Here is a 21,690-nt window from a genome sequence, read left to right on the forward strand (position 1 = left end):
CCTGCTATTATTAATGCAGACCAGACATGCGGGGTAAAGGGCAGGCAGATTGGTTGGAACTTACAATTACATAGAGATGTGCTTACATACATCGAAGAGAGGAACTTGACAACAATATGCGTAACACTTGATCAGGAAAAAGCTTTTGATAGGGTCAATCATGATTTCTTATGGAGGGTGATGAGAAATTTTGATATAGGAGGTAAATTTTTGAATTGGATAAGTATGATGTATACTGACATAATCTGCAAGATAAAGATAAATGGACACTTAACAGAGGAAGTACAACAAACGAGAGGGCTACGGCAGGGTTGCCCCCTGTCCGCCCTACTCTATGTTATATATGTAGAACCTTTAGCATGTGCAATAAGAGGAAACGAGAAAATTAGAGGAGTGCCCTTGCCAGGGGGGAGGTGTTGAAGATCTCCCAGTACGCTGACGACACAGTTCTTTACTTGGAAGATGATGGAAGTGTGAGGGAGATGATACGAACAATACAGACCTTTGAGAGCGCTGCGGGGTCAAAGGTCAATGAGGAGAAATCAAAATATACATTTTTGGGACGATGGGCAGGTAGGAGACAGACGCTTTGCGGGCTTTCTTTGTGTGAAGGGTCCATGCAGGTCCTGGGCATTGATTTTGGAAATCCAGCAAATTACAACTGGGATTTGAAGATAGCGAAGATCTTAAAGAAATTGGGGATGTGGTCAAAAAGAAAGCTCACTATAACTGGCAAAGTTTTGGCCGTAAAAGCTGACATCTTACCTGCCCTACTCCATTTGGCATATGTCTTTCCAATGCCACAGACTCATAGGAAGGTGCTAACACGGGGAATTTTTAAATTAATATGGGGGGGGGGGGGGGGGGGGTATGAATATGTAAAAGAACAACTATGTATCAGACAATATCAAAAGGTGGGAGGGATGTCCAATACATCCCTTTGAAATTGGATGTGATGTATTACAGTAACATATGTGCTCCTCTCCAGTCACCCCTTTCCTGTCAAAGTGGAACTCTGGAGCAGAGCAGGCGGGGCCTGAGATCTGCCCCTTCAGCCAAGCAAACAGGGCCTACCGTGACGCCGGAAGCCGGGACGAGGAGTCACTGCGGCTTCCTGCGAGGCCAAAGAAACACACACTCTGGCTTCTCTTCAAAACGTACAAGTCTTTCGCCTTTTACTAAAGACTTCCGTGGAGAGTGAGGCTAAGGAGTTGCACCTATTTTTGGCAGGGTCTGCCGTCTGGCTGGCCCCTCTCCTCGTTGTTCAAAAGAAGAAATAGAAGAAAGCGCGTGTAGCAGATTTCAAATGGTTGACTGCGTTGTGATGACAGACTGGCTGGAAACTGGATTTATTTCTAAAAGACAAAGTGCAGCAGCAAAATCAGTGTCACACAGCAACAGCAGGCCTCTCCTCATCCCAGTGTGGAGTCCATGCAGCTCTGCTTACAATATATAAAAGAAAATACAATCTATCAAAACAACGATTCTCCCAACAGCCACTTTAAAGTCAAATGTTATAGTGGGGTAAAACAGAGACAAATATGAAGCCACTAATAATAACTTGTAATATTTAAATCCCCACTAAGATGGATCAATTACACAATACATATTCAAACAACTTTAACTTTTCTCAACATGGCTGAAAATACTATGCAGTGTGCAGCCTCAGGTGATGAACTCATTATACACATAAAACATAACCTATACATTTACACATACCTAGAAGACAAAGTGCAGCAGCAAAATCAGTGTCACACAGCAACAGCAGGCCTCTCCTCATCCCTGTTTAGCACAAGTAAGGACCACATAAACGGATGGTGTAACAGATAAAACGCAGTTCCAATTACTATTTTTCTCGTTCAAAGCAATCAAAAACACTTTGGGAGCTTTTAGCCATGAGAACTAATAGTTAGCAAAGAAAAATACACCAAATTTAAATGTATAATTTAGTACAGGGAGAGGAGCTACAGAAAGTGTGCCTCACCAGTGTGGAGTCCATGCAGCTCTGGCTGGGAAACCCCACACACGCAACATGTTTACAAGTGGCGTCACACTGATTAATGCCCCACTTCAACAGTGACACGTGGAACCTTAGTTTTACATAAATTAAATTTACACAATAAAAAAAAAATCAACTATATACAATACAGTTTTGAGAATGTTCACACTCAGTATATCTCAGCTACACGCACAGTTCCAGGAAGCTCCGCAGGCCTCTGAGGTACTGTAGGTGGGCGGAGATTTGAAGCGGCTCCCTCCCTGTGAGCCAAGTGAAAGAGCGCACCGTCACAAGCGAGAAGTGTCCCGAGAAGGCGGCTCAGCCAGGAACCTGCGGGAGGCCATCGCTTCTCGGCCTTTTGGCTAAGATCAAGTGTAGTAGCTGTTCTTATCAGTTTAATATCTGATACGCCCCCGATTTGGGGGCAACGTATTAAACGCATTTTTAGAACAGGGAGCCGAATAAGGGGCTCGCTCCGTTCGCTCCACGCATCGACCCGGTATTGCAGCGCCTCCGGGAACGGTGCCCCCTTTGCTGACTTTGTGCAAAAGCAAGAAAGCCAAACAAAGTCAGGTCGGCCAAACCAAGGGCCAGAAAGCAGCCGCAAGCGGCGAAAGTGCAGGGATAGAAGCTCAGAGAAATAAGGAAAAAAACTGGGAAGATAGCGAGGAACTGAATATATTATTAAAGGAACAGGAGGTTTTGTTTCAGGAGAGGGCAAAAACAAGAATGTTTAAATTTATGCAGGAGGAGTATATGCAACAGGAGAAGTGCTCGGCCTATTTTTTTGCTCAAATGAAAAAGAAAGAGGAAAAAGGGAAGGGAAATCGGTTACTGGACGGGATAATATTTTGAAGATGGTAGAGGAGTACTACAGTTCATTGTTTGGTGTGGAAGAAGTAGATAGAGGGGCTCAAGAAATGGTTTTAGGTTTTCTGAAAGAGAGGTTACCAGAGGACGCAAGGAAGCTTTTGGAAAGGAGCATAACAAACCACGAACTATACGAGGCGATAAAGACAATGAAGAATAACAAGGTACCTGGGATAGATGGACTCACAAAGGAGTTTTACATCACCTTTTGGGATCTCATCGGAGACCACTTGTTGGAGGTATTTGAAGAAATGTGTGAAACGGGTAGAATGCCAAAGAGTATGAGGACGGGTGTGATAAGTTTTCTACATAAGAAAGGCTCACCTGCTGTGCTTTCAAATTATAGGCCTCTTTCAATGGTCTGCGTGGACTACAAAATTTTGAGTCGAACTCTAGCAAGACGCCTGGCCCGAGTCTTGCCTGCTATTATTAATGCAGACCAGACATGCGGGGTAAAGGGCAGGCAGATTGGTTGGAACTTACAATTACATAGAGATGTGCTTACATACATCGAAGAGAGGAACTTGACAACAATATGCGTAACACTTGATCAGGAAAAAGCTTTTGATAGGGTCAATCATGATTTCTTATGGAGGGTGATGAGAAATTTTGATATAGGAGGTAAATTTTTGAATTGGATAAGTATGATGTATACTGACATAATCTGCAAGATAAAGATAAATGGACACTTAACAGAGGAAGTACAACAAACGAGAGGGCTACGGCAGGGTTGACCCCTGTCCGCCCTACTCTATGTTATATATGTAGAACCTTTAGCATGTGCAATAAGAGGAAACGAGAAAATTAGAGGAGTGCCCTTGCCAGGGGGGAGGTGTTGAAGATCTCCCAGTACGCTGACGACACAGTTCTTTACTTGGAAGATGATGGAAGTGTGAGGGAGATGATACGAACAATACAGACCTTTGAGAGCGCTGCGGGGTCAAAGGTCAATGAGGAGAAATCAAAATATACATTTTTGGGACGATGGGCAGGTAGGAGACAGACGCTTTGCGGGCTTTCTTTGTGTGAAGGGTCCATGCAGGTCCTGGGCATTGATTTTGGAAATCCAGCAAATTACAACTGGGATTTGAAGATAGCGAAGATCTTAAAGAAATTGGGGATGTGGTCAAAAAGAAAGCTCACTATAACTGGCAAAGTTTTGGCCGTAAAAGCTGACATCTTACCTGCCCTACTCCATTTGGCATATGTCTTTCCAATGCCACAGACTCATAGGAAGGTGCTAACACGGGGAATTTTTAAATTAATATGGGGGGGGGGGGGGGGGGGGGGGTATGAATATGTAAAAGAACAACTATGTATCAGACAATATCAAAAGGTGGGAGGGATGTCCAATACATCCCTTTGAAATTGGATGTGATGTATTACAGTAACATATGTGCTCCTCTCCAGTCACCCCTTTCCTGTCAAAGTGGAACTCTGGAGCAGAGCAGGCGGGGCCTGAGATCTGCCCCTTCAGCCAAGCAAACAGGGCCTACCGTGACGCCGGAAGCCGGGACGAGGAGTCACTGCGGCTTCCTGCGAGGCCAAAGAAACACACACTCTGGCTTCTCTTCAAAACGTACAAGTCTTTCGCCTTTTACTAAAGACTTCCGTGGAGAGTGAGGCTAAGGAGTTGCACCTATTTTTGGCAGGGTCTGCCGTCTGGCTGGCCCCTCTCCTCGTTGTTCAAAAGAAGAAATAGAAGAAAGCGCGTGTAGCAGATTTCAAATGGTTGACTGCGTTGTGACGACAGACTGGCTGGAAACTGGATTTATTTCTAAAAGACAAAGTGCAGCAGCAAAATCAGTGTCACACAGCAACAGCAGGCCTCTCCTCATCCCAGTGTGGAGTCCATGCAGCTCTGCTTACAATATATAAAAGAAAATACAATCTATCAAAACAACGATTCTCCCAACAGCCACTTTAAAGTCAAATGTTATAGTGGGGTAAAACAGAGACAAATATGAAGCCACTAATAATAACTTGTAATATTTAAATCCCCACTAAGATGGATCAATTACACAATACATATTCAAACAACTTTAACTTTTCTCAACATGGCTGAAAATACTATGCAGTGTGCAGCCTCAGGTGATGAACTCATTATACACATAAAACATAACCTATACATTTACACATACCTAGAAGACAAAGTGCAGCAGCAAAATCAGTGTCACACAGCAACAGCAGGCCTCTCCTCATCCCTGTTTAGCACAAGTAAGGACCACATAAACGGATGGTGTAACAGATAAAACGCAGTTCCAATTACTATTTTTCTCGTTCAAAGCAATCAAAAACACTTTGGGAGCTTTTAGCCATGAGAACTAATAGTTAGCAAAGAAAAATACACCAAATTTAAATGTATAATTTAGTACAGGGAGAGGAGCTACAGAAAGTGTGCCTCACCAGTGTGGAGTCCATGCAGCTCTGGCTGGGAAACCCCATGTTTACAAGTGGCGTCACACTGATTAATGCCCCACTTCAACAGTGACACGTGGAACCTTAGTTTTACATAAATTAAATTTACACAATAAAAAATAAATCAACTATATACAATACAGTTTTGAGAATGTTCACACTCAGTATATCTCAGCTACACGCACAGTTCCAGGAAGCTCCGCAGGCCTCTGAGGTACTGTAGGTGGGCGGAGATTTGAAGCGGCTCCCTCCCTGTGAGCCAAGTGAAAGAGCGCACCGTCACAAGCGAGAAGTGTCCCGAGAAGGCGGCTCAGCCAGGAACCTGCGGGAGGCCATCGCTTCTCGGCCTTTTGGCTAAGATCAAGTGTAGTAGCTGTTCTTATCAGTTTAATATCTGATACGCCCCCGATTTGGGGGCAACGTATTAAACGCATTTTTAGAACAGGGAGCCGAATAAGGGGCTCGCTCCGTTCGCTCCACGCATCGACCCGGTATTGCAGCACCTCCGGGAACGGTGCCCCCTTTGCTGACTTTGTGCAAAAGCAAGAAAGCCAAACAAAGTAAGGTCGGCCAAACCAAGAGCCAGAAAGCAGCCGCAAGCGGCGAAAGTGCAGGGATAGAAGCTCAGAGAAATAAGGAAAAAAACTGGGAAGATAGCGAGGAACTGAATATATTATTAAAGGAACAGGAGGTTTTGTTTCAGGAGAGGGCAAAAACAAGAATGTTTAAATTTATGCAGGAGGAGTATATGCAACAGGAGAAGTGCTCGGCCTATTTTTTTGCTCAAATGAAAAAGAAAGAGGAAAAAGGGAAGGGAAATCGGTTACTGGACGGGATAATATTTTGAAGATGGTAGAGGAGTACTACAGTTCATTGTTTGGTGTGGAAGAAGTAGATAGAGGGGCTCAAGAAATGGTTTTAGGTTTTCTGAAAGAGAGGTTACCAGAGGACGCAAGGAAGCTTTTGGAAAGGAGCATAACAAACCACGAACTATACGAGGCGATAAAGACAATGAAGAATAACAAGGTACCTGGGATAGATGGACTCACAAAGGAGTTTTACATCACCTTTTGGGATCTCATCGGAGACCACTTGTTGGAGGTATTTGAAGAAATGTGTGAAACGGGTAGAATGCCAAAGAGTATGAGGACGGGTGTGATAAGTTTTCTACATAAGAAAGGCTCACCTGCTGTGCTTTCAAATTATAGGCCTCTTTCAATGGTCTGCGTGGACTACAAAATTTTGAGTCGAACTCTAGCAAGACGCCTGGCCCGAGTCTTGCCTGCTATTATTAATGCAGACCAGACATGCGGGGTAAAGGGCAGGCAGATTGGTTGGAACTTACAATTACATAGAGATGTGCTTACATACATCGAAGAGAGGAACTTGACAACAATATGCGTAACACTTGATCAGGAAAAAGCTTTTGATAGGGTCAATCATGATTTCTTATGGAGGGTGATGAGAAATTTTGATATAGGAGGTAAATTTTTGAATTGGATAAGTATGATGTATACTGACATAATCTGCAAGATAAAGATAAATGGACACTTAACAGAGGAAGTACAACAAACGAGAGGGCTACGGCAGGGTTGCCCCCTGTCCGCCCTACTCTATGTTATATATGTAGAACCTTTAGCATGTGCAATAAGAGGAAACGAGAAAATTAGAGGAGTGCCCTTGCCAGGGGGGAGGTGTTGAAGATCTCCCAGTACGCTGACGACACAGTTCTTTACTTGGAAGATGATGGAAGTGTGAGGGAGATGATACGAACAATACAGACCTTTGAGAGCGCTGCGGGGTCAAAGGTCAATGAGGAGAAATCAAAATATACATTTTTGGGACGATGGGCAGGTAGGAGACAGACGCTTTGCGGGCTTTCTTTGTGTGAAGGGTCCATGCAGGTCCTGGGCATTGATTTTGGAAATCCAGCAAATTACAACTGGGATTTGAAGATAGCGAAGATCTTAAAGAAATTGGGGATGTGGTCAAAAAGAAAGCTCACTATAACTGGCAAAGTTTTGGCCGTAAAAGCTGACATCTTACCTGCCCTACTCCATTTGGCATATGTCTTTCCAATGCCACAGACTCATAGGAAGGTGCTAACACGGGGAATTTTTAAATTAATATGGGGGGGGGGGGGGTATGAATATGTAAAAGAACAACTATGTATCAGACAATATCAAAAGGTGGGAGGGATGTCCAATACATCCCTTTGAAATTGGATGTGATGTATTACAGTAACATATGTGCTCCTCTCCAGTCACCCCTTTCCTGTCAAAGTGGAACTCTGGAGCAGAGCAGGCGGGGCCTGAGATCTGCCCCTTCAGCCAAGCAAACAGGGCCTACCGTGACGCCGGAAGCCGGGACGAGGAGTCACTGCGGCTTCCTGCGAGGCCAAAGAAACACACACTCTGGCTTCTCTTCAAAACGTACAAGTCTTTCGCCTTTTACTAAAGACTTCCGTGGAGAGTGAGGCTAAGGAGTTGCACCTATTTTTGGCAGGGTCTGCCGTCTGGCTGGCCCCTCTCCTCGTTGTTCAAAAGAAGAAATAGAAGAAAGCGCGTGTAGCAGATTTCAAATGGTTGACTGCGTTGTGACGACAGACTGGCTGGAAACTGGATTTATTTCTAAAAGACAAAGTGCAGCAGCAAAATCAGTGTCACACAGCAACAGCAGGCCTCTCCTCATCCCAGTGTGGAGTCCATGCAGCTCTGCTTACAATATATAAAAGAAAATACAATCTATCAAAACAACGATTCTCCCAACAGCCACTTTAAAGTCAAATGTTATAGTGGGGTAAAACAGAGACAAATATGAAGCCACTAATAATAACTTGTAATATTTAAATCCCCACTAAGATGGATCAATTACACAATACATATTCAAACAACTTTAACTTTTCTCAACATGGCTGAAAATACTATGCAGTGTGCAGCCTCAGGTGATGAACTCATTATACACATAAAACATAACCTATACATTTACACATACCTAGAAGACAAAGTGCAGCAGCAAAATCAGTGTCACACAGCAACAGCAGGCCTCTCCTCATCCCTGTTTAGCACAAGTAAGGACCACATAAACGGATGGTGTAACAGATAAAACGCAGTTCCAATTACTATTTTTCTCGTTCAAAGCAATCAAAAACACTTTGGGAGCTTTTAGCCATGAGAACTAATAGTTAGCAAAGAAAAATACACCAAATTTAAATGTATAATTTAGTACAGGGAGAGGAGCTACAGAAAGTGTGCCTCACCAGTGTGGAGTCCATGCAGCTCTGGCTGGGAAACCCCACACACGCAACATGTTTACAAGTGGCGTCACACTGATTAATGCCCCACTTCAACAGTGACACGTGGAACCTTAGTTTTACATAAATTTAATTTACACAATAAAAAATAAATCAACTATATACAATACAGTTTTGAGAATGTTCACACTCAGTATATCTCAGCTACACGCACAGTTCCAGGAAGCTCCGCAGGCCTCTGAGGTACTGTAGGTGGGCGGAGATTTGAAGCGGCTCCCTCCCTGTGAGCCAAGTGAAAGAGCGCACCGTCACAAGCGAGAAGTGTCCCGAGAAGGCGGCTCAGCCAGGAACCTGCGGGAGGCCATCGCTTCTCGGCCTTTTGGCTAAGATCAAGTGTAGTAGCTGTTCTTATCAGTTTAATATCTGATACGCCCCCGATTTGGGGGCAACGTATTAAACGCATTTTTAGAACAGGGAGCCGAATAAGGGGCTCGCTCCGTTCGCTCCACGCATCGACCCGGTATTGCAGCACCTCCGGGAACGGTGCCCCCTTTGCTGACTTTGTGCAAAAGCAAGAAAGCCAAACAAAGTAAGGTCGGCCAAACCAAGAGCCAGAAAGCAGCCGCAAGCGGCGAAAGTGCAGGGATGGAAGCTCAGAGAAATAAGGAAAAAAACTGGGAAGATAGCGAGGAACTGAATATATTATTAAAGGAACAGGAGGTTTTGTTTCAGGAGAGGGCAAAAACAAGAATGTTTAAATTTATGCAGGAGGAGTATATGCAACAGGAGAAGTGCTCGGCCTATTTTTTTGCTCAAATGAAAAAGAAAGAGGAAAAAGGGAAGGGAAATCGGTTACTGGACGGGATAATATTTTGAAGATGGTAGAGGAGTACTACAGTTCATTGTTTGGTGTGGAAGAAGTAGATAGAGGGGCTCAAGAAATGGTTTTAGGTTTTCTGAAAGAGAGGTTACCAGAGGACGCAAGGAAGCTTTTGGAAAGGAGCATAACAAACCACGAACTATACGAGGCGATAAAGACAATGAAGAATAACAAGGTACCTGGGATAGATGGACTCACAAAGGAGTTTTACATCACCTTTTGGGATCTCATCGGAGACCACTTGTTGGAGGTATTTGAAGAAATGTGTGAAACGGGTAGAATGCCAAAGAGTATGAGGACGGGTGTGATAAGTTTTCTACATAAGAAAGGCTCACCTGCTGTGCTTTCAAATTATAGGCCTCTTTCAATGGTCTGCGTGGACTACAAAATTTTGAGTCGAACTCTAGCAAGACGCCTGGCCCGAGTCTTGCCTGCTATTATTAATGCAGACCAGACATGCGGGGTAAAGGGCAGGCAGATTGGTTGGAACTTACAATTACATAGAGATGTGCTTACATACATCGAAGAGAGGAACTTGACAACAATATGCGTAACACTTGATCAGGAAAAAGCTTTTGATAGGGTCAATCATGATTTCTTATGGAGGGTGATGAGAAATTTTGATATAGGAGGTAAATTTTTGAATTGGATAAGTATGATGTATACTGACATAATCTGCAAGATAAAGATAAATGGACACTTAACAGAGGAAGTACAACAAACGAGAGGGCTACGGCAGGGTTGCCCCCTGTCCGCCCTACTCTATGTTATATATGTAGAACCTTTAGCATGTGCAATAAGAGGAAACGAGAAAATTAGAGGAGTGCCCTTGCCAGGGGGGAGGTGTTGAAGATCTCCCAGTACGCTGACGACACAGTTCTTTACTTGGAAGATGATGGAAGTGTGAGGGAGATGATACGAACAATACAGACCTTTGAGAGCGCTGCGGGGTCAAAGGTCAATGAGGAGAAATCAAAATATACATTTTTGGGACGATGGGCAGGTAGGAGACAGACGCTTTGCGGGCTTTCTTTGTGTGAAGGGTCCATGCAGGTCCTGGGCATTGATTTTGGAAATCCAGCAAATTACAACTGGGATTTGAAGATAGCGAAGATCTTAAAGAAATTGGGGATGTGGTCAAAAAGAAAGCTCACTATAACTGGCAAAGTTTTGGCCGTAAAAGCTGACATCTTACCTGCCCTACTCCATTTGGCATATGTCTTTCCAATGCCACAGACTCATAGGAAGGTGCTAACACGGGGAATTTTTAAATTAATATGGGGGGGGGGGGGGGGGGGGGGTATGAATATGTAAAAGAACAACTATGTATCAGACAATATCAAAAGGTGGGAGGGATGTCCAATACATCCCTTTGAAATTGGATGTGATGTATTACAGTAACATATGTGCTCCTCTCCAGTCACCCCTTTCCTGTCAAAGTGGAACTCTGGAGCAGAGCAGGCGGGGCCTGAGATCTGCCCCTTCAGCCAAGCAAACAGGGCCTACCGTGACGCCGGAAGCCGGGACGAGGAGTCACTGCGGCTTCCTGCGAGGCCAAAGAAACACACACTCTGGCTTCTCTTCAAAACGTACAAGTCTTTCGCCTTTTACTAAAGACTTCCGTGGAGAGTGAGGCTAAGGAGTTGCACCTATTTTTGGCAGGGTCTGCCGTCTGGCTGGCCCCTCTCCTCGTTGTTCAAAAGAAGAAATAGAAGAAAGCGCGTGTAGCAGATTTCAAATGGTTGACTGCGTTGTGACGACAGACTGGCTGGAAACTGGATTTATTTCTAAAAGACAAAGTGCAGCAGCAAAATCAGTGTCACACAGCAACAGCAGGCCTCTCCTCATCCCAGTGTGGAGTCCATGCAGCTCTGCTTACAATATATAAAAGAAAATACAATCTATCAAAACAACGATTCTCCCAACAGCCACTTTAAAGTCAAATGTTATAGTGGGGTAAAACAGAGACAAATATGAAGCCACTAATAATAACTTGTAATATTTAAATCCCCACTAAGATGGATCAATTACACAATACATATTCAAACAACTTTAACTTTTCTCAACATGGCTGAAAATACTATGCAGTGTGCAGCCTCAGGTGATGAACTCATTATACACATAAAACATAACCTATACATTTACACATACCTAGAAGACAAAGTGCAGCAGCAAAATCAGTGTCACACAGCAACAGCAGGCCTCTCCTCATCCCTGTTTAGCACAAGTAAGGACCACATAAACGGATGGTGTAACAGATAAAACGCAGTTCCAATTACTATTTTTCTCGTTCAAAGCAATCAAAAACACTTTGGGAGCTTTTAGCCATGAGAACTAATAGTTAGCAAAGAAAAATACACCAAATTTAAATGTATAATTTAGTACAGGGAGAGGAGCTACAGAAAGTGTGCCTCACCAGTGTGGAGTCCATGCAGCTCTGGCTGGGAAACCCCACACACGCAACATGTTTACAAGTGGCGTCACACTGATTAATGCCCCACTTCAACAGTGACACGTGGAACCTTAGTTTTACATAAATTTAATTTACACAATAAAAAATAAATCAACTATATACAATACAGTTTTGAGAATGTTCACACTCAGTATATCTCAGCTACACGCACAGTTCCAGGAAGCTCCGCAGGCCTCTGAGGTACTGTAGGTGGGCGGAGATTTGAAGCGGCTCCCTCCCTGTGAGCCAAGTGAAAGAGCGCACCGTCACAAGCGAGAAGTGTCCCGAGAAGGCGGCTCAGCCAGGAACCTGCGGGAGGCCATCGCTTCTCGGCCTTTTGGCTAAGATCAAGTGTAGTAGCTGTTCTTATCAGTTTAATATCTGATACGCCCCCGATTTGGGGGCAACGTATTAAACGCATTTTTAGAACAGGGAGCCGAATAAGGGGCTCACTCCGTTCGCTCCACGCATCGACCCGGTATTGCAGCGCCTCCGGGAACGGTGCCCCCTTTGCTGACTTTGTGCAAAAGCAAGAAAGCCAAACAAAGTAAGGTCGGCCAAACAAAGAGCCAGAAAGCAGCCGCAAGCGGCGAAAGTGCAGGGATGGAAGCTCAGAGAAATAAGGAAAAAAACTGGGAAGATAGCGAGGAACTGAATATATTATTAAAGGAACAGGAGGTTTTGTTTCAGGAGAGGGCAAAAACAAGAATGTTTAAATTTATGCAGGAGGAGTATATGCAACAGGAGAAGTGCTCGGCCTATTTTTTTGCTCAAATGAAAAAGAAAGAGGAAAAAGGGAAGGGAAATCGGTTACTGGACGGGATAATATTTTGAAGATGGTAGAGGAGTACTACAGTTCATTGTTTGGTGTGGAAGAAGTAGATAGAGGGGCTCAAGAAATGGTTTTAGGTTTTCTGAAAGAGAGGTTACCAGAGGACGCAAGGAAGCTTTTGGAAAGGAGCATAACAAACCACGAACTATACGAGGCGATAAAGACAATGAAGAATAACAAGGTACCTGGGATAGATGGACTCACAAAGGAGTTTTACATCACCTTTTGGGATCTCATCGGAGACCACTTGTTGGAGGTATTTGAAGAAATGTGTGAAACGGGTAGAATGCCAAAGAGTATGAGGACGGGTGTGATAAGTTTTCTACATAAGAAAGGCTCACCTGCTGTGCTTTCAAATTATAGGCCTCTTTCAATGGTCTGCGTGGACTACAAAATTTTGAGTCGAACTCTAGCAAGACGCCTGGCCCGAGTCTTGCCTGCTATTATTAATGCAGACCAGACATGCGGGGTAAAGGGCAGGCAGATTGGTTGGAACTTACAATTACATAGAGATGTGCTTACATACATCGAAGAGAGGAACTTGACAACAATATGCGTAACACTTGATCAGGAAAAAGCTTTTGATAGGGTCAATCATGATTTCTTATGGAGGGTGATGAGAAATTTTGATATAGGAGGTAAATTTTTGAATTGGATAAGTATGATGTATACTGACATAATCTGCAAGATAAAGATAAATGGACACTTAACAGAGGAAGTACAACAAACGAGAGGGCTACGGCAGGGTTGCCCCCTGTCCGCCCTACTCTATGTTATATATGTAGAACCTTTAGCATGTGCAATAAGAGGAAACGAGAAAATTAGAGGAGTGCCCTTGCCAGGGGGGAGGTGTTGAAGATCTCCCAGTACGCTGACGACACAGTTCTTTACTTGGAAGATGATGGAAGTGTGAGGGAGATGATACGAACAATACAGACCTTTGAGAGCGCTGCGGGGTCAAAGGTCAATGAGGAGAAATCAAAATATACATTTTTGGGACGATGGGCAGGTAGGAGACAGACGCTTTGCGGGCTTTCTTTGTGTGAAGGGTCCATGCAGGTCCTGGGCATTGATTTTGGAAATCCAGCAAATTACAACTGGGATTTGAAGATAGCGAAGATCTTAAAGAAATTGGGGATGTGGTCAAAAAGAAAGCTCACTATAACTGGCAAAGTTTTGGCCGTAAAAGCTGACATCTTACCTGCCCTACTCCATTTGGCATATGTCTTTCCAATGCCACAGACTCATAGGAAGGTGCTAACACGGGGAATTTTTAAATTAATATGGGGGGGGGGGGGGGGGGGGGGTATGAATATGTAAAAGAACAACTATGTATCAGACAATATCAAAAGGTGGGAGGGATGTCCAATACATCCCTTTGAAATTGGATGTGATGTATTACAGTAACATATGTGCTCCTCTCCAGTCACCCCTTTCCTGTCAAAGTGGAACTCTGGAGCAGAGCAGGCGGGGCCTGAGATCTGCCCCTTCAGCCAAGCAAACAGGGCCTACCGTGACGCCGGAAGCCGGGACGAGGAGTCACTGCGGCTTCCTGCGAGGCCAAAGAAACACACACTCTGGCTTCTCTTCAAAACGTACAAGTCTTTCGCCTTTTACTAAAGACTTCCGTGGAGAGTGAGGCTAAGGAGTTGCACCTATTTTTGGCAGGGTCTGCCGTCTGGCTGGCCCCTCTCCTCGTTGTTCAAAAGAAGAAATAGAAGAAAGCGCGTGTAGCAGATTTCAAATGGTTGACTGCGTTGTGACGACAGACTGGCTGGAAACTGGATTTATTTCTAAAAGACAAAGTGCAGCAGCAAAATCAGTGTCACACAGCAACAGCAGGCCTCTCCTCATCCCAGTGTGGAGTCCATGCAGCTCTGCTTACAATATATAAAAGAAAATACAATCTATCAAAACAACGATTCTCCCAACAGCCACTTTAAAGTCAAATGTTATAGTGGGGTAAAACAGAGACAAATATGAAGCCACTAATAATAACTTGTAATATTTAAATCCCCACTAAGATGGATCAATTACACAATACATATTCAAACAACTTTAACTTTTCTCAACATGGCTGAAAATACTATGCAGTGTGCAGCCTCAGGTGATGAACTCATTATACACATAAAACATAACCTATACATTTACACATACCTAGAAGACAAAGTGCAGCAGCAAAATCAGTGTCACACAGCAACAGCAGGCCTCTCCTCATCCCTGTTTAGCACAAGTAAGGACCACATAAACGGATGGTGTAACAGATAAAACGCAGTTCCAATTACTATTTTTCTCGTTCAAAGCAATCAAAAACACTTTGGGAGCTTTTAGCCATGAGAACTAATAGTTAGCAAAGAAAAATACACCAAATTTAAATGTATAATTTAGTACAGGGAGAGGAGCTACAGAAAGTGTGCCTCACCAGTGTGGAGTCCATGCAGCTCTGGCTGGGAAACCCCATGTTTACAAGTGGCGTCACACTGATTAATGCCCCACTTCAACAGTGACACGTGGAACCTTAGTTTTACATAAATTAAATTTACACAATAAAAAATAAATCAACTATATACAATACAGTTTTGAGAATGTTCACACTCAGTATATCTCAGCTACACGCACAGTTCCAGGAAGCTCCGCAGGCCTCTGAGGTACTGTAGGTGGGCGGAGATTTGAAGCGGCTCCCTCCCTGTGAGCCAAGTGAAAGAGCGCACCGTCACAAGCGAGAAGTGTCCCGAGAAGGCGGCTCAGCCAGGAACCTGCGGGAGGCCATCGCTTCTCGGCCTTTTGGCTAAGATCAAGTGTAGTAGCTGTTCTTATCAGTTTAATATCTGATACGCCCCCGATTTGGGGGCAACGTATTAAACGCATTTTTAGAACAGGGAGCCGAATAAGGGGCTCGCTCCGTTCGCTCCACGCATCGACCCGGTATTGCAGCACCTCCGGGAACGGTGCCCCCTTTGCTGACTTTGTGCAAAAGCAAGAAAGCCAAACAAAGTAAGGTCGGCCAAACCAAGAGCCAGAAAGCAGCCGCAAGCGGCGAAAGTGCAGGGATAGAAGCTCAGAGAAATAAGGAAAAAAACTGGGAAGATAGCGAGGAACTGAATATATTATTAAAGGAACAGGAGGTTTTGTTTCAGGAGAGGGCAAAAACAAGAATGTTTAAATTTATGCAGGAGGAGTATATGCAACAGGAGAAGTGCTCGGCCTATTTTTTTGCTCAAATGAAAAAGAAAGAGGAAAAAGGGAAGGGAAATCGGTTACTGGACGGGATAATATTTTGAAGATGGTAGAGGAGTACTACAGTTCATTGTTTGGTGTGGAAGAAGTAGATAGAGGGGCTCAAGAAATGGTTTTAGGTTTTCTGAAAGAGAGGTTACCAGAGGACGCAAGGAAGCTTTTGGAAAGGAGCATAACAAACCACGAACTATACGAGGCGATAAAGACAATGAAGAATAACAAGGTACCTGGGATAGATGGACTCACAAAGGAGTTTTACATCACCTTTTGGGATCTCATCGGAGACCACTTGTTGGAGGTATTTGAAGAAATGTGTGAAACGGGTAGAATGCCAAAGAGTATGAGGACGGGTGTGATAAGTTTTCTACATAAGAAAGGCTCACCTGCTGTGCTTTCAAATTATAGGCCTCTTTCAATGGTCTGCGTGGACTACAAAATTTTGAGTCGAACTCTAGCAAGACGCCTGGCCCGAGTCTTGCCTGCTATTATTAATGCAGACCAGACATGCGGGGTAAAGGGCAGGCAGATTGGTTGGAACTTACAATTACATAGAGATGTGCTTACATACATCGAAGAGAGGAACTTGACAACAATATGCGTAACACTTGATCAGGAAAAAGCTTTTGATAGGGTCAATCATGATTTCTTATGGAGGGTGATGAGAAATTTTGATATAGGAGGTAAATTTTTGAATTGGATAAGTATGATGTATACTGACATAATCTGCAAGATAAAGATAAATGGACACTTAACAGAGGAAGTACAACAAACGAGAGGGCTACGGCAGGGTTGCCCCCTGTCCGCCCTACTCTATGTTATATATGTAGAACCTTTAGCATGTGCAATAAGAGGAAACGAGAAAATTAGAGGAGTGCCCTTGCCAGGGGGGAGGTGTTGAAGATCTCCCAGTACGCTGACGACACAGTTCTTTACTTGGAAGATGATGGAAGTGTGAGGGAGATGATACGAACAATACAGACCTTTGAGAGCGCTGCGGGGTCAAAGGTCAATGAGGAGAAATCAAAATATACATTTTTGGGACGATGGGCAGGTAGGAGACAGACGCTTTGCGGGCTTTCTTTGTGTGAAGGGTCCATGCAGGTCCTGGGCATTGATTTTGGAAATCCAGCAAATTACAACTGGGATTTGAAGATAGCGAAGATCTTAAAGAAATTGGGGATGTGGTCAAAAAGAAAGCTCACTATAACTGGCAAAGTTTTGGCCGTAAAAGCTGACATCTTACCTGCCCTACTCCATTTGGCATATGTCTTTCCAATGCCACAGACTCATAGGAAGGTGCTAACACGGGGAATTTTTAAATTAATATGGGGGGGGGGGGGGGGGGTATGAATATGTAAAAGAACAACTATGTATCAGACAATATCAAAAGGTGGGAGGGATGTCCAATACATCCCTTTGAAATTGGATGTGATGTATTACAGTAACATATGTGCTCCTCTCCAGTCACCCCTTTCCTGTCAAAGTGGAACTCTGGAGCAGAGCAGGCGGGGCCTGAGATCTGCCCCTTCAGCCAAGCAAACAGGGCCTACCGTGACGCCGGAAGCCGGGACGAGGAGTCACTGCGGCTTCCTGCGAGGCCAAAGAAACACACACTCTGGCTTCTCTTCAAAACGTACAAGTCTTTCGCCTTTTACTAAAGACTTCCGTGGAGAGTGAGGCTAAGGAGTTGCACCTATTTTTGGCAGGGTCTGCCGTCTGGCTGGCCCCTCTCCTCGTTGTTCAAAAGAAGAAATAGAAGAAAGCGCGTGTAGCAGATTTCAAATGGTTGACTGCGTTGTGACGACAGACTGGCTGGAAACTGGATTTATTTCTAAAAGACAAAGTGCAGCAGCAAAATCAGTGTCACACAGCAACAGCAGGCCTCTCCTCATCCCAGTGTGGAGTCCATGCAGCTCTGCTTACAATATATAAAAGAAAATACAATCTATCAAAACAACGATTCTCCCAACAGCCACTTTAAAGTCAAATGTTATAGTGGGGTAAAACAGAGACAAATATGAAGCCACTAATAATAACTTGTAATATTTAAATCCCCACTAAGATGGATCAATTACACAATACATATTCAAACAACTTTAACTTTTCTCAACATGGCTGAAAATACTATGCAGTGTGCAGCCTCAGGTGATGAACTCATTATACACATAAAACATAACCTATACATTTACACATACCTAGAAGACAAAGTGCAGCAGCAAAATCAGTGTCACACAGCAACAGCAGGCCTCTCCTCATCCCTGTTTAGCACAAGTAAGGACCACATAAACGGATGGTGTAACAGATAAAACGCAGTTCCAATTACTATTTTTCTCGTTCAAAGCAATCAAAAACACTTTGGGAGCTTTTAGCCATGAGAACTAATAGTTAGCAAAGAAAAATACACCAAATTTAAATGTATAATTTAGTACAGGGAGAGGAGCTACAGAAAGTGTGCCTCACCAGTGTGGAGTCCATGCAGCTCTGGCTGGGAAACCCCACACACGCAACATGTTTACAAGTGGCGTCACACTGATTAATGCCCCACTTCAACAGTGACACGTGGAACCTTAGTTTTACATAAATTTAATTTACACAATAAAAAATAAATCAACTATATACAATACAGTTTTGAGAATGTTCACACTCAGTATATCTCAGCTACACGCACAGTTCCAGGAAGCTCCGCAGGCCTCTGAGGTACTGTAGGTGGGCGGAGATTTGAAGCGGCTCCCTCCCTGTGAGCCAAGTGAAAGAGCGCACCGTCACAAGCGAGAAGTGTCCCGAGAAGGCGGCTCAGCCAGGAACCTGCGGGAGGCCATCGCTTCTCGGCCTTTTGGCTAAGATCAAGTGTAGTAGCTGTTCTTATCAGTTTAATATCTGATACGCCCCCGATTTGGGGGCAACGTATTAAACGCATTTTTAGAACAGGGAGCCGAATAAGGGGCTCGCTCCGTTCGCTCCACGCATCGACCCGGTATTGCAGCACCTCCGGGAACGGTGCCCCCTTTGCTGACTTTGTGCAAAAGCAAGAAAGCCAAACAAAGTAAGGTCGGCCAAACCAAGAGCCAGAAAGCAGCCGCAAGCGGCGAAAGTGCAGGGATGGAAGCTCAGAGAAATAAGGAAAAAAACTGGGAAGATAGCGAGGAACTGAATATATTATTAAAGGAACAGGAGGTTTTGTTTCAGGAGAGGGCAAAAACAAGAATGTTTAAATTTATGCAGGAGGAGTATATGCAACAGGAGAAGTGCTCGGCCTATTTTTTTGCTCAAATGAAAAAGAAAGAGGAAAAAGGGAAGGGAAATCGGTTACTGGACGGGATAATATTTTGAAGATGGTAGAGGAGTACTACAGTTCATTGTTTGGTGTGGAAGAAGTAGATAGAGGGGCTCAAGAAATGGTTTTAGGTTTTCTGAAAGAGAGGTTACCAGAGGACGCAAGGAAGCTTTTGGAAAGGAGCATAACAAACCACGAACTATACGAGGCGATAAAGACAATGAAGAATAACAAGGTACCTGGGATAGATGGACTCACAAAGGAGTTTTACATCACCTTTTGGGATCTCATCGGAGACCACTTGTTGGAGGTATTTGAAGAAATGTGTGAAACGGGTAGAATGCCAAAGAGTATGAGGACGGGTGTGATAAGTTTTCTACATAAGAAAGGCTCACCTGCTGTGCTTTCAAATTATAGGCCTCTTTCAATGGTCTGCGTGGACTACAAAATTTTGAGTCGAACTCTAGCAAGACGCCTGGCCCGAGTCTTGCCTGCTATTATTAATGCAGACCAGACATGCGGGGTAAAGGGCAGGCAGATTGGTTGGAACTTACAATTACATAGAGATGTGCTTACATACATCGAAGAGAGGAACTTGACAACAATATGCGTAACACTTGATCAGGAAAAAGCTTTTGATAGGGTCAATCATGATTTCTTATGGAGGGTGATGAGAAATTTTGATATAGGAGGTAAATTTTTGAATTGGATAAGTATGATGTATACTGACATAATCTGCAAGATAAAGATAAATGGACACTTAACAGAGGAAGTACAACAAACGAGAGGGCTACGGCAGGGTTGCCCCCTGTCCGCCCTACTCTATGTTATATATGTAGAACCTTTAGCATGTGCAATAAGAGGAAACGAGAAAATTAGAGGAGTGCCCTTGCCAGGGGGGAGGTGTTGAAGATCTCCCAGTACGCTGACGACACAGTTCTTTACTTGGAAGATGATGGAAGTGTGAGGGAGATGATACGAACAATACAGACCTTTGAGAGCGCTGCGGGGTCAAAGGTCAATGAGGAGAAATCAAAATATACATTTTTGGGACGATGGGCAGGTAGGAGACAGACGCTTTGCGGGCTTTCTTTGTGTGAAGGGTCCATGCAGGTCCTGGGCATTGATTTTGGAAATCCAGCAAATTACAACTGGGATTTGAAGATAGCGAAGATCTTAAAGAAATTGGGGATGTGGTCAAAAAGAAAGCTCACTATAACTGGCAAAGTTTTGGCCGTAAAAGCTGACATCTTACCTGCCCTACTCCATTTGGCATATGTCTTTCCAATGCCACAGACTCATAGGAAGGTGCTAACACGGGGAATTTTTAAATTAATATGGGGGGGGGGGGGGGGGGGGGGTATGAATATGTAAAAGAACAACTATGTATCAGACAATATCAAAAGGTGGGAGGGATGTCCAATACATCCCTTTGAAATTGGATGTGATGTATTACAGTAACATATGTGCTCCTCTCCAGTCACCCCTTTCCTGTCAAAGTGGAACTCTGGAGCAGAGCAGGCGGGGCCTGAGATCTGCCCCTTCAGCCAAGCAAACAGGGCCTACCGTGACGCCGGAAGCCGGGACGAGGAGTCACTGCGGCTTCCTGCGAGGCCAAAGAAACACACACTCTGGCTTCTCTTCAAAACGTACAAGTCTTTCGCCTTTTACTAAAGACTTCCGTGGAGAGTGAGGCTAAGGAGTTGCACCTATTTTTGGCAGGGTCTGCCGTCTGGCTGGCCCCTCTCCTCGTTGTTCAAAAGAAGAAATAGAAGAAAGCGCGTGTAGCAGATTTCAAATGGTTGACTGCGTTGTGACGACAGACTGGCTGGAAACTGGATTTATTTCTAAAAGACAAAGTGCAGCAGCAAAATCAGTGTCACACAGCAACAGCAGGCCTCTCCTCATCCCAGTGTGGAGTCCATGCAGCTCTGCTTACAATATATAAAAGAAAATACAATCTATCAAAACAACGATTCTCCCAACAGCCACTTTAAAGTCAAATGTTATAGTGGGGTAAAACAGAGACAAATATGAAGCCACTAATAATAACTTGTAATATTTAAATCCCCACTAAGATGGATCAATTACACAATACATATTCAAACAACTTTAACTTTTCTCAACATGGCTGAAAATACTATGCAGTGTGCAGCCTCAGGTGATGAACTCATTATACACATAAAACATAACCTATACATTTACACATACCTAGAAGCAAAGTGCAGCAGCAAAATCAGTGTCACACAGCAACAGCAGGCCTCTCCTCATCCCTGTTTAGCACAAGTAAGGACCACATAAACGGATGGTGTAACAGATAAAACGCAGTTCCAATTACTATTTTTCTCGTTCAAAGCAATCAAAAACACTTTGGGAGCTTTTAGCCATGAGAACTAATAGTTAGCAAAGAAAAATACACCAAATTTAAATGTATAATTTAGTACAGGGAGAGGAGCTACAGAAAGTGTGCCTCAC

At 43.9% G+C, this 21,690-nt stretch overlaps 1 protein-coding gene and 6 long non-coding RNA genes across 7 annotated transcripts in view; 6 read left to right on the plus strand and 1 right to left on the minus strand.

The window, feature by feature from the left end:
- LOC309687644 (very long chain fatty acid elongase 4-like) overlaps window positions 1–1,999 on the minus strand; it is a gene marked incomplete at its 5' end in the record, with an annotated part of 36,684 nt that extends 34,685 nt beyond the window's left edge. The window contains one exon of the mRNA XM_082502737.1: window positions 1,985–1,999. Within this exon, the coding sequence (XP_082358863.1) occupies window positions 1,985–1,999 (15 nt within the window). The remainder of the gene's footprint in view (window positions 1–1,984) is intronic.
- Window positions 2,000–2,582: 583 nt separating this feature from the next.
- Window positions 2,583–4,732, plus strand: LOC309688056. The gene is made up of 2 exons (XR_014270949.1): window positions 2,583–3,108; window positions 4,280–4,732. It is a non-coding gene; the product is annotated as an uncharacterized lncRNA (long non-coding RNA).
- Window positions 4,733–5,317: 585 nt separating this feature from the next.
- Window positions 5,318–8,003, plus strand: LOC309688055. Its single transcript, XR_014270948.1, has 2 exons — window positions 5,318–6,388; window positions 7,551–8,003. It is a non-coding gene; the product is annotated as an uncharacterized lncRNA (long non-coding RNA).
- A 1,044-nt stretch (window positions 8,004–9,047) lies between these two features.
- Window positions 9,048–11,293, plus strand: LOC309688079. The gene is made up of 2 exons (XR_014270959.1): window positions 9,048–9,670; window positions 10,841–11,293. It is a non-coding gene; the product is annotated as an uncharacterized lncRNA (long non-coding RNA).
- A 1,191-nt stretch (window positions 11,294–12,484) lies between these two features.
- LOC309687251 lies at window positions 12,485–14,583 on the plus strand. The gene is made up of 2 exons (XR_014270670.1): window positions 12,485–12,960; window positions 14,131–14,583. It is a non-coding gene; the product is annotated as an uncharacterized lncRNA (long non-coding RNA).
- A 585-nt stretch (window positions 14,584–15,168) lies between these two features.
- On the plus strand, window positions 15,169–17,858 carry LOC309687250. Its single transcript, XR_014270669.1, has 2 exons — window positions 15,169–16,239; window positions 17,406–17,858. It is a non-coding gene; the product is annotated as an uncharacterized lncRNA (long non-coding RNA).
- Window positions 17,859–18,902: 1,044 nt separating this feature from the next.
- Window positions 18,903–21,148, plus strand: LOC309688351. Its single transcript, XR_014271052.1, has 2 exons — window positions 18,903–19,525; window positions 20,696–21,148. It is a non-coding gene; the product is annotated as an uncharacterized lncRNA (long non-coding RNA).
- The last annotated feature ends 542 nt before the right edge of the window (window positions 21,149–21,690 follow it).

Source organism: Aulonocara stuartgranti, assembly GCF_965226115.1.
Source record: "Aulonocara stuartgranti genome assembly, chromosome: 14".
Taxonomy (NCBI): domain Eukaryota; kingdom Metazoa; phylum Chordata; class Actinopteri; order Cichliformes; family Cichlidae; genus Aulonocara; species Aulonocara stuartgranti.